The sequence below is a fragment of the Mastomys coucha genome, unplaced genomic scaffold (assembly GCF_008632895.1).
Source record: "Mastomys coucha isolate ucsf_1 unplaced genomic scaffold, UCSF_Mcou_1 pScaffold21, whole genome shotgun sequence".
Lineage (NCBI taxonomy): Eukaryota > Metazoa > Chordata > Mammalia > Rodentia > Muridae > Mastomys > Mastomys coucha.
The window spans coordinates 1708932-1720315 of record NW_022196904.1 but is presented as its reverse complement, the minus strand read 5'-3'; the positions used below and the strand labels follow the sequence as shown (position 1 = coordinate 1720315).

The 11384-nt window shown below is 50.4% G+C and overlaps 2 protein-coding genes across 3 annotated transcripts in view; both read left to right on the top strand.

The window, feature by feature from the left end:
- The first annotated feature begins 1341 nt into the window (after window positions 1-1341).
- Window positions 1342-9479, top strand: Dnaaf3 (dynein axonemal assembly factor 3). 2 transcript variants are annotated; one of them, XM_031385109.1, is made up of 12 exons: window positions 1342-1474; window positions 1579-1667; window positions 1972-2114; window positions 2713-2806; window positions 5129-5286; window positions 5621-5803; window positions 6038-6163; window positions 6284-6406; window positions 6752-6869; window positions 8095-8206; window positions 8360-8434; window positions 8513-9479. In XM_031385109.1, the coding sequence occupies exons 2-12, from the start codon at window positions 1583-1585 to the stop codon at window positions 9117-9119; spliced, it is 1824 nt and encodes a 607-aa protein (XP_031240969.1). In that variant the 5' UTR covers window positions 1342-1474; window positions 1579-1582; the 3' UTR covers window positions 9120-9479. The 2 variants fall into 2 exon arrangements, with proteins under 2 accessions (XP_031240969.1, XP_031240970.1); XM_031385110.1 differs by lacking the exons at window positions 1972-2114; window positions 2713-2806.
- Window positions 9480-9938: 459 nt separating this feature from the next.
- The window catches only part of Tnni3 (troponin I3, cardiac type), a 3760-nt gene continuing 2314 nt past the window's right edge, over window positions 9939-11384 (top strand). Inside the window, exons 1-4 of the mRNA XM_031385115.1 lie at window positions 9939-10156; window positions 10413-10425; window positions 10608-10694; window positions 11118-11159. Of these exons, the coding sequence (XP_031240975.1) occupies window positions 10146-10156; window positions 10413-10425; window positions 10608-10694; window positions 11118-11159 (153 nt within the window). The 5' untranslated portion in view covers window positions 9939-10145. The remainder of the gene's footprint in view (window positions 10157-10412; window positions 10426-10607; window positions 10695-11117; window positions 11160-11384) is intronic.

Below are 11384 nucleotides of genomic sequence, written 5' to 3'. Positions count from 1 at the left end.
GCTGAGCCATCTCTCCAGTCCCTCTCTCTGTATATAATGGTGCTTGAACTATTAAACCTACTTCCATCCTGTGACCCCTCCACCCCCACCCCACATGACTGAGTTATAGTCACGAACTATCACACCTAGATTTTTATGGTGCTGGGGGTGGAACACAGTGTTTCAGTCATGCTTACCAAGAGCTCTACAGAAACCGATGCCATTCCGAAGCTATTATTTCTGTAGCGTTGTCTCAGTTAGTTTGTTCTTCATTCTAGTAAATACTGTTGATTGATTAACATGATCTGAGAGATCAATGTTAGGTATCTCCCCAGGAGGAAGATTTTTAAATTTGTATTTGAAATTTTTATTCTTTGTGTGTGTGTGTGTGATACTCCAAGCGTTTGTGGGTGCCCACAAGAGGTGAGAAGAGGGCATGAGATCCCCTAGAGCTCACAGTAGAGGCAGTTATGAACCTTCCGATGTGGGTGCTGAGAACTGAATTCTCCCGTTCTCTAAGAGAGCAGCAAGTGCCTTTAACTGCTGAGCCATTTCTCCAGTTCTAGGAAGGAGGATTTTTTTTTTTTTACTTGATTGTTTTTGTTTTGTTTTTCTTTTATACAGAGTCCTACTGTGTGGCGGCCTTTGCTGGGCTGGAATAAGATATGTAGAGCGGCCTGGTCTTGAACCATTGATCCTCCTACTTCAGAATGCTGGCATTACAGGTCTGTGCCACGGTGCCTGCTAAAGATAAATTATTGAGTAATGACTGTGGGTAGCAGTCTGATCACATATTCTTGAAAATCTACTGAGTAAGGTCCTGTTTTCCACCCGGTGAGGCCTGTATTCAGATAGAGCCCAGGTGTGACAGAAACAAAAACAAAAGAACAAAACAGAGACCTGAAGGCACTCCTGGGCTTCCTGCTATAATTTGGATTCACAGAGATTTCATTAAAATCCAGGAGTGGTGGTTCACAATCCTTAAACCAAGAGCCCAGGAGGACTGCTGCGAGTTCGGAGTAACTCGAATACAGAGGGACCCTGACTCAAAAAGAAGAGGGGGGAGAAGAAGGGGGAGCGAGAGGAGGAGGATAGAAGAAAAAGAAAGGAAGGAAGGAAGAACAGAAAAAAAAAAAGATTTCGTTCAGTTCTGATTTAATTTGAAGCAGCAAGCTAGGTCGTCCCTTTCCTAGAAATTTGGACGGATCCAGAAAGCAGGCACCCTACTCTGGCCTGGCTGTCGTTATGACAACCGCGTCCGGCGTCCAGTTCCGGACCACAGCACAGCCATCTCTCGGAGCTTCTATTGGTCAAAAGTTCGTAGTGAGCGGTACCTTTTCACGTTCATTGGTCAGTTGATAGCAATAATGCAAAACCACCTGCTCCCATTGGGTGATGACTCAGAATGGGCGAAGCCTCTGGGAGACAGTTGTGCTGGTTTTCAGGAGCTCAGCTCAGGACAAAGGGTCACCTACGGATATTTGGAAGAATAAAGGTGACGGGATTAACGTGGAGGCGAAGGGGCAAAAAGGGAGGGACAGCGAGAAAGGGAGGGGTGGGATGGACAAATGTGGAATTCCCGGGATTCCCGTCCCACAGAGCGATGACCACGCCTGCGGGCTCTGGCGCTGGCTTCGGTACTGTGTCCTGGTGGGGTCTGTCCCCGGCGCTGGACCTACAGGCTGAAAGTGAGTCTATCCTAGGACCACACACGGTCTTAGACAGAGGTGCCTTTCCAACTGTGGACTGTGCGCACAGCCCACAGCACTTGTGTCCGTGGTAGGGGATGCTGATGGGGTGGGTATGCCAACTTTAACTGGCTTGAGGAGAAGGGTACTCCCAGAATCTTTTTTGGTAATACTGAGTGCTATAAGGCAATGGTATCGCTGTTTTTTGAAATCCAGGCTCGGGATACCAAGCCCGCTGGGTTCTTAACTTCTAAAGTTAGCTGCAGGAGAGACGACCAGTCCCTGCCTGCTATCGTCTTGCTAGGTCCTCCTGTAGACCCAGATTCACAGTCGAAAACAGAGCACAAGGTCCCAGAGCTGGATGCCCTGCTGTTAGGTTCGGTGGATGGGAGACACATGCTGCGGACGCTGGCCAGGGCAGCGCTCTGGCCTCTCAGGAGGTTCAATGTGAGTTGGGATTCTGGGGTCCAATTCTCTGGTTGGAGTGGAATGAACACCAGATTCCTGAGCCCTTGGGAGAAGAGAGGATTGGAATGAAAGTTTCCAGGTCCTAAAGGTTAGGCTGTGGGATCTGAGGAGGTGGAAGCTGGGGGTCTCAGACCCATGTCCTAGGGAAGTAAGGTCCTGGGGTTTGAGCCCCTGGGCTTCAGTAAAAGCCAGACCTCAAGAATCAGGTCTCCAGGAGTGGTGTGAGGGATGACCTGGAATCTAGACTTATGGCTTAAGAGAGAGGCCTAGCAAGCTGGATCTAGTGATTGAAGTCTGTAATCATAACTGCTCGGGAGGCTGAGGCAGGAGAAACATCTCAAGTTCAAGGTCATCTGGGGCAACAGAGAGTTCAAGAGCAACCAAGTGAGACCTTGCCTCACAATAGAAAGGAAAATGGGAGCGGGGGAAAGTGCTGGGAATGTAGTTCAGTGGTGGGGTGCTGCTCTAACTTGTACAAAGTCTCTGGTTGGGTTCCATCTCCATACAGGGGTGTAGGGGAAGGCTGGTGTTCTGGGCTCCTAGGTCTGCAGAACTGTCTTGTCTGTCACTCCTCCAGTTTTATGTGCTGGAGAATAATCTGGAAGCGGTGGCCCGACACATGCTGATCTTCAGTCTAGCCCTAGAGGAGCCTGAGAAGATGGGGCTCCAAGGTCAGTTTCGTAAGACTCTAGCATTCAGCCAGGGAAGCGGGTATGCCTTTAATTCCAGCACTTGGGAGGCAGAGGCAGGTGGATCTCTGAGTTCAAGGCCAGCCTTATACAAAACAAGTTCCAGGACAGCCAGGGCTACACAGAGAAACCCTGTCTCTAAATAAATAAATAAAACAAAAGACTCTAGCATTCAAACTCAAGGCTTCCCCTCACTCTCAAACACACTGGCCTTCCAATGGTGTGATTTAAAACTTTGGAGATAGCATGGGCCTGGTAGTGCACACCTTTAACCCCAGCACTCAGGAGACAGAGGCAGGTGGGTTTCAAAGAGTTCAAGACCAGTCTGGTCTACATGGTGAGATCCAGGCCAACTCGGAATCATAGTGAAACCCTGTCTCAAAAACACAAAAATAAATAAAACTTTGGAGATGTAGCTCAGTAGTAGAGTACTAGTGTGCACAAAGCCCCTGGTATGGTGGCACAAGTAGTCACAGCACGAGGGAGGTGGTTAGGAGGTTCAGAAATTCAAGTTGACCTTAGCTACATAGAGTTTTAGGTTCTGTGGGGTGCCTAACATGCCATTTCAAAAAAACAAATGGAGTCTGTGGAGATAACTCAGCTGGTAAAGGTACCTGCTATCAAGCTTGATGATCTGGGTTTAATCCCCAGGACTGTAAGAGAACTGTCTCCTGAAAGTCACTATCTGATACCCACACATGTGTTATAATAGGAACACACACACTAAATAAAATGTAAAAGGCAGAGAGAGAGAGAGAGAGATTGAGAGAGAGAGAGAGAGAGAGATCTTCAGTCTTTATTTCCTATCTCATCCTTTGCAAAATGCAGGTCTCAAAAGGTCCTCCGCTAATGTGGGTCTTAATACATATTTAGTGAGTGCATGTATGTGCGTGCCACAGATTACAAGTGGAGTTCAGAGGACAACTCATGGAAGTTGGTTCTCTCCTACTGCATGTGTCTCAAGGATAGATTCTTAGGCTTGGCAGCAGGCATCCTTACCCACAGAGCCATCTTGCCATCCCCTACCAATAGGATTCCATGTGAGGATTCTATAGAAAATAATGTGTAGTGGCTTATAACACCAGCTCAGTTCTCTCCTTCCACCACTTATATTCCAAAAGTTGAAACTCAGTTCACCATCAAACTTGGTTGCAGGCTCCTTTAACCTGCCCTCTGGCCCCCAGGTCCCATAACTCAGTACAGCTTAGTATATCTGAATAAAGTGTTTAGGGGTTAGAGGCACTGGGGAGTTAAGACAGAGAAATATTGTTGTAGATCAGGCTGGCTTGGACTTTTAGGGATCCTCCTGTCTCAGGCTCCACAACGATACTGGAGATTATAGACACAGGTTGTTCTAAGCAATGGTATTACTTTTATTGTGAGTATAGTTGGTCATTGCCACTTGTAGCTCAGGGCATTGAGAATATATTGTTCTTAAACAACTCGAACTTAGTTTATCTGTGGCTCTCTTCTGTAAGATTTGTAAGATTCTAACATATATATATGTGTGTGTGTGTGTGTGTGTGTGTGTGTGTGTGCATATAGCTCATTTGGTAGACTGAGCCTAGCACATAGAAGTCCCTTTTTTCAGACAGGGTTTTTCTGTATATCCCTCACTGTCCTGGAACTTCTTCTGTAGACTAGGCTGGCTGGTCTCAAATTCAGCAATCTGCCTGCCTCTGCCTCCCAAGAGCTGGGATTAAAGATATGCACCACCACCACCCAATGGATTTCATTCTTAATACCAAATGAAAAAGACAAAAATAAAAAAAAAAGGATGTTACATTATTAAATTATTTCATCTTTATTTTGGAGTTTGGGGTGTTTTGATTTGGTTTTGGTTTTGCTTTGCTTTCAGATAAAATTTTATTGTATTCCAAGGGCTATGTCACCCTTTTATGATCGCTGAAAGATCTTGCACATGGTGCACAGACGTACACTCAGGCACGCGCGCGCGCGCGCGCACACACACACACACACCGAATAATTTTGTTTTTCGAGACAGGGTTTCTCTGCGTAGCCATGGCTGTCCTGGAACTCACTCTGTAGACCAGGCTGGCCTCAAACTCAGAAATCTGCATTCCTCTGCCTCCCAAGTGCTGGGATTAAAGGCGTGCGCCCCTACCGCCAGGCTAATTTATTTAAAAAATATTTTTAAGAAGAGGCTTGGGGATATATATCAGCTTGCCTTGCTTTTGGGAAGTCCCAGCTTCAATCAGCAGTGCTGGGTGGTGGTTGCAGTTCTTGGATTGGTGCAGTGTGCCGAGTCTGCGTCCCTGTTTCATCCTTCCCACTTCCCTCCAGAGCGGACTGAGACCTTCCTGGAGCTGTGGGGGAACGCGCTGCTGCGACCCTCGGTAGCTGCCTTCCTGCGCGCTCAGGCTAGCCACCTGGCTAATCTGGTCCCAGAGCCCGATCGCCTGGAGGAACAACTGCCCTGGCTTAGCCTTCAGCTACTCAAGGTGCCACAGCTGCTCACCTTTGTTAGGGGGAAGGGGAACTTGCTTGAAATTTGAGTGGCTGCGGTAAGAATGGAAACGAGCAATTCAGAGGAATCGAGGGGCTGGAGCAGGCTGGCGTGTGTGTGTGTGTGTGTGTGTGTGTGTGTGTGTGTGTGTGTGTGTGTGGTGTGTCCCAATTCCACTTCTGTGATTCTCACTACTGTGGTCTAGGGTTAGGGGAGACTTTGCTCTCTGTGTCTCATTTTTTCCACCCCCATAATCATTACAACCTAGTGGGACGGAGGGGAACCCCCATTGCATCTCTGTCTTTCTCCATGTTTTCCTGGCTGTGCAGTTCCGCGAGCGGGATGCCCTGGAGGCCGTGTTCCGCTTCTGGTCAGGTGGGGAGAAGAGACCCGAAGTCTTCCCCATGAGTTGCCTTTGGGACTCGAGGTTGCGCCACTACCTGGGTTCCCGCTACGATGCCCGGCGTGGTGTTGCCGACTGGGACCTGCGCATGAAGCTGCATGACCGAGGGGTGAGGACGCTTTGGAGCAGGTGGCCAGCATCTGAGACCCGAGGGAAAGAAGAGGGCTGGGACTTTGCCCTCAGCTATGAGGGAGAAGGGCTGGGGTCTAGACTCCTATCTAGGTCTGAGGAAGGAGGAGTGGGTCTGGACCCTGGAGTTTGAAGTTGGAGGAATTCCTATAGGTATAAGGCTGGGGTTCCTAACCGGATTAACCAGGGCCTTCTTTCCTATCCTCTATTCTAGGCCCAAGTCATCCATATCCAGGAGTTCCGACGCTGGCGGGACACAGGTGTTGCCTTTGAACTCAGAGACTTGAGTGCTTACCACGTGCCCAACAAGACTCTCGCGTCCGGTCGCCTCCTGAGCCACGTGCGTGTCTACCCGCAGGCCTGCTCTGCGTATTTTAGGTATCTGCCAGTAAAGGCCCCCAATTTGGACCTCACTTGCGATCTCATCCCTTTGTTTTTTTGTTTTGTTTTGTTTACCCAGCGTGGGGAACGCGTGGCTGCGCGCGGATACTGGGGGGACATCGCCACGGGGCCCTTTATAGCTTTTGGCATCGAGGCGGACGACCAGAGCCTCTTACGGACTAGTAACGGACAGCCAGTCAAGGTGTGGGCCCGGTGGGGCTAGGGTGAGGGCCAGCAGACAAGTTCCTGCTCTCTGCCTTCCAAGCCTGCCTTTTCCGCCTAGTGTCGCCCACGCTTTTTTTGAGCTCCACCCCTTATTTTGGTCCAGTGTCTCCATCCAAGTAACAGGCTCTGTCCCCAACTTCTTGGTCCCTATCTTGGAGAGCTATGATCCAGTTCTCTTACTAAGTCCTAAATCCAGCCCTGGAAAAGTAACAAGGGATTCTAGTTTGGGGCTGGTTGTCACCTGTACATAGTAAGCCCCGCCCTTACCCACCCCTAATGTTCCTAGCCTAACATCGGGCCCCTCCCCCTTTCTCCCGGGCAGACTGCAAGCGAGATCACACAGCACAATGTTACAGAGCTATTCAGAGAAGTGGCCGCTTGGAGGGGCCCGAGAGCCATCCAGGGGAAAGTAGAGGAGACAGAGTCGCCCGAGCCAGGCGGTAGGTAGCCAGAAGCTGCAGACTTCAGATAGACACGTTTTTTCCCCCAAGCTTTGATGAAGCTGGTTTGGAATACCCGGGCAGTTGCTCTCTCATTGATGTTCGTCCTCTTTTTCTCTCTTGTTCTTCCTTTTCCAAACCCGGACGCCACCAGTAGGATTCTCAGCCCTCTATAGAGTTCTAACTGGGGGTGGGTGGGGGGGACAGAGGGAGGGGGGGCCCGCCACATTCCTCCCTACACACTTTCCTGACTTGGATTCTGGCTGTCCTTCTTTCTATTCCATTCCTTAACTCATCTCTCCCTAGGTGACTGTTCCTTTATTCAAGGGATCATCCACTTTCTTTTCTGTTTGCAAAATGGGTCTCTGCCTCATGGGCCCACCTCTCCAGATTTGCAGCAATCCAGTTCCGCTAAAGGATTAAAAAAAAAAAAGGGAGGCTTCTAGAAAGACGTGGAAGGTCGACAAGATAGCTCAGCAAGGAGAGACGCTTGCCGCCAGGGCTTTGCAGCTCAAGTTCGATCCCTGGGATCCAAGTAATGGTGGACAGAGAGGACAGACTCAGTAAAGGTTGTCACCTAACCTTCACACACATACCGTGGCACACACCATCACCAAAAAAAAAAAAAAAAAAGAAAGAAATCACTTTAAAGAAAAGGCCAGGAAAGCTGGGTGTGGGCAGTGCATGGCTGTCACCCCAGCTCAGAAGGCTGAGGCAGGAGGAAATGCCTGGTTCCGGTCACAATTTCAGATACCTTTAGCTACAAGATGAAAGCCTGACTCAAGACAAAAGTAGAAAACAAGGAGTGTTAACTCCAACATTCTTTGCCACTGGTGTGCGCATCTCTTTGACGCTCAAGATTTATAGTCTAGCCGTGCGGTGGTGGTGCACGCCCTTAATCCCAGCACTTGGGAGGCAGAGGCAGGCAGATTTCTGAGTTCGAGGCCAGCCTGCTCTACAGAGTGAGTTCCAGGACAGCCAAGGCTACACAGAGAAACCCTGTCTCAAAAAAAAAAAAAAAAAAAAAAATTAGGTGTGCAAGCACACACAGGCAGGTGACTGTAAAAGCCATATCCCCAGAAATTAGAGTTAGAGGTGGTTGTAAGCTGTCTCACTTGGGTTCTGGGTGCCAAACTCAGGGTCTCTGAAAGAGTATCAAGCCCGCTTAGCAACTGAGCCAGCTCTTCAACCCCAGAGCTGACCTTTTTCTTCCCTTCTTTTTCAGTGCCTGCTCAAGAACCCTTCACTATCCACTTTCTGCCCCTCGACTCTTCACAGACTCTCCACCACAAGACTTGCTACCAGGGCCGGTTCCAGCTCCTCTATGTGTCCTGTGGGTAAGTGGGACACAGATGTACCTGTAGAGACCTAGGATGGGGCCCCAGTTTTCTCGTTGTCAGGATCCGGGACTTGAGCCTTGCAGTCTCCATCCTGTTCTGGGCGTTCGTCTCTACCTGTGTATCTCTGCTCCTTGTCCTTTCTCTCCTCAGGATGGTCCATCTTCTCAGCCCTGAGCTCGGGGCTTGCGTGGCCCCTGGAGGGAACCTGGTTGTGGAATTAGCTCGGTGAGCCAGAGGAGTGGGGTGGGAAGGCCCCAGCTGGACCAAAAGTCAGGTCTCCTCACATACAGTTTCCCAAAATAGGTACTTGGTGGACCTGCGGCCCAAGGAGTTGCAAGCGTTCTCTGACCGAGTTGTGGAGATAGCGCGGGTGGCTGGGTTTGCCCCTCACACTACCACCAAACCCTCAGAGACTTTTGCACGCTTCTACAAGTTAGGGGACTCTTCTCGGGGTGTTGGCGACTCAGCTGTGGAATCTGGACCTGCACCCTCCAAAGTCCTAACCCTTCCCCCAGAGTCGATAAGTCCACCCCAGGCTGACCAGGCCCCCTTTCTAGAGGCAGTGAGCCCAACCCAGGATGACCAGGCCCCATCTCTAGAATCGATGAGCCCAACCCAAGATGACCAGGCCCCGTCTCTAGAAGCAATTAGCCCACCTCAGGCTGACCTGGCCCCATCTCCAAAGGTAACGAGTCCACCCCAGGCTGATCAGGCCCCATCTTTAGAATTGATGAGCCCAATCCAGGCCGACCAAGCCTTGCCTCTAGAAGCAGTTAGCCCACCCCAGGATGAGCTAGTCTTTCCTCTAGAAGCAATCAGCCCTCCCCAAGCTGACCTGGCCCCCTCCTCTGGAAGTGATGAGCCCACTCCAGGAAGCTCTGGCAATGTACCTTCAAAACACGTAACATGAACCCCAGGGACCAAGTAACCCACCTTCAACCGCTGAAGCAGGCCCAGGCAGGGACTGACACCAGCTCAGCCCACCGCCCCAATGCTGTTTTACTCTGCGTTCCTTCTCAACCCCAGTGATATAACTAGAATTTCAAATTCCTTTCCTGGAACTCTCAGTTCTACTCTTTGAGGTTGGGGTGCCGGTCCTAGATTGTTATCTGAGACTTACCTTGACAAGATGGAGGATCGAAGGCTGAAGGTCCAACCCTGGACTCCAGATCCTCTCTTTTGTCTTAGGCCTTTCCTGACATGCTACTTTTGGGAAGGACAAGGACATAGCCCTACCTTGAATGTCATTCAAATAAAAAGCGCAGTGTCACCTCTGTGTGTCCTGTCCTCAGTCCGTCTCCAGTGTCAAGAAGGGGGTGGGAGCGGAGGCATGGGCCCCATTGTGGGTTTCCAAGTGGACTTGGCTGAATTTCACCGAGGTGAAGGCTGAGGATCTAGGGTCCTACACATGAACCTTCAAACTAAACACGCTATGGGCACTGACACTGACAGAAACGTCAGGGGGAGAAAGGTCATACGAGGTCTCAGCTTTAAAGACTACAGTTTAGTGAGAGGGGCCTAGGTGTGAAAACAGAGGGCTGGCCTGGATTTCTGGGCATGAATACGGGAGTCCAGCTGAAGTCTGGACTCTTGGATCTGAAAGAAAAGGGACCTCGCTCCCGGGTTTTCCTAAATCTGAGGGAGGGACTGGGGTGTCAGAGTCAGAAGGAGGAGGGGTGTAGATCCCGGGCACCTTGGTTGACCCAGCTGGGGCTTTGCACACGGCTCCCCTCACACCCTGTTATCATTCATTCTGGGCAGGGGAGGAGACAGCAGTATATTTAGTCTTTGTCCTCGGCCCTTATCTCAGTGTTCTCAGCGAGGCTTGAGCAGCCTAGAGGGAACCCAACCTCTAGAGACCTCCAAGGTCACTGGGGACACCCTTCCAGGACCCTCCAGGAAGCTCCGAACCTGTTCTCTGCCTCTGGAGATCAGCATGGCAGATGAGTATGTGAATCTTGGTACCCTTGGCTTGGAGACCCCAATGAACAGGGAGAGGCGCAGTCAGTCTTGAGGGTGCAACCAGGTTGGATACTTGTCCTGAGATAGTAGGAGGCAAGGGTGGTTGGATTTCTGTAGAAATGAGGTTAAGAATATGGGAATCAGACTCCTGGGGTTCAAGGGAGTGGAAGAGGTAGTCCCAACCTTTTGGTCAGGGGGACCACCATGAATGATTTCTTCTTCACCGTTTCTCTCTCTTCAGGAGCAGCTATACGGTGAGTGTGAGTGCGTGCGCTGTGAGCTAAGAAGTGGGGTAGGGAACCCTCGGCCCAGAGCGGGTGCTGCAGGGAGAGGGCTGGGGAGCGGTGGGGCAGAGAAACATGACTCTAGAGGTGAGGGATCCGGGAAGGGCTGGATGGGAGGGTTTGGGTAATGATGTAGCCTGCTTCAATTCCAGGCTGGGGAACCCCAGCCCGCGCCAGCTCCTGTCAGACGCCGCTCCTCTGCCAACTACCGAGCCTATGCCACTGAGCCACACGCCAAGGTGGGGCGGGGTCCTAGAGGACAGGCTTCTGGGTTCAGAATCCTCTGAGACCCAGGAAGGGGCGGAGTATCAGGGCCTTAGAAAGGGGTGGTAGCACTTTGGTGATGGACAGAGCCCGATGGGTGGGGCAGAATTTCAGAAAGGTGCAGGCTGGGGTTGGTGACAGCTGCCTGTGGGAGGAACTCCTCTGCCTACAGCAAGGCTTAGGCATGAGCATGGTGGTTAGCAGTGCGTAGCTCTAGTCAGAGACAAAGATTGGTGGATGGGACCGAGGGACGTGGCTTCCAGTAGACTCGGGCGTTCTGGTTGAAGAATGGGTAACCCGAATGAGTATGCACTCAAGTGGGTGGTGGTGCCTTGCAGCTCCACCTAATGTCCACTTTTGGGACCTTACACTGACCTTTCTCCATATCACCTTGGCAGAAAAAGTCTAAGATCTCCGCCTCCAGAAAACTTCAGTTGAAGGTGATGATGAACTCGGAGGGATGAGCTTTGGTGGGCGGAAGTTTTGGGGAGTGGTTTCGTTTCAGGAGTGTGTCAGTGCCTCCCCCGCCACACACACATGAGCGTGCACAGAAATGAGACAGTTTTTAAATAAAAGACACAAACTTGGATGTTCGGATATTCTTTCTGGAAGATGGAGGGAATTTTTTTTTTTTTTTTTTTTTTTTTTTTTTTTTTTTTTTTTTT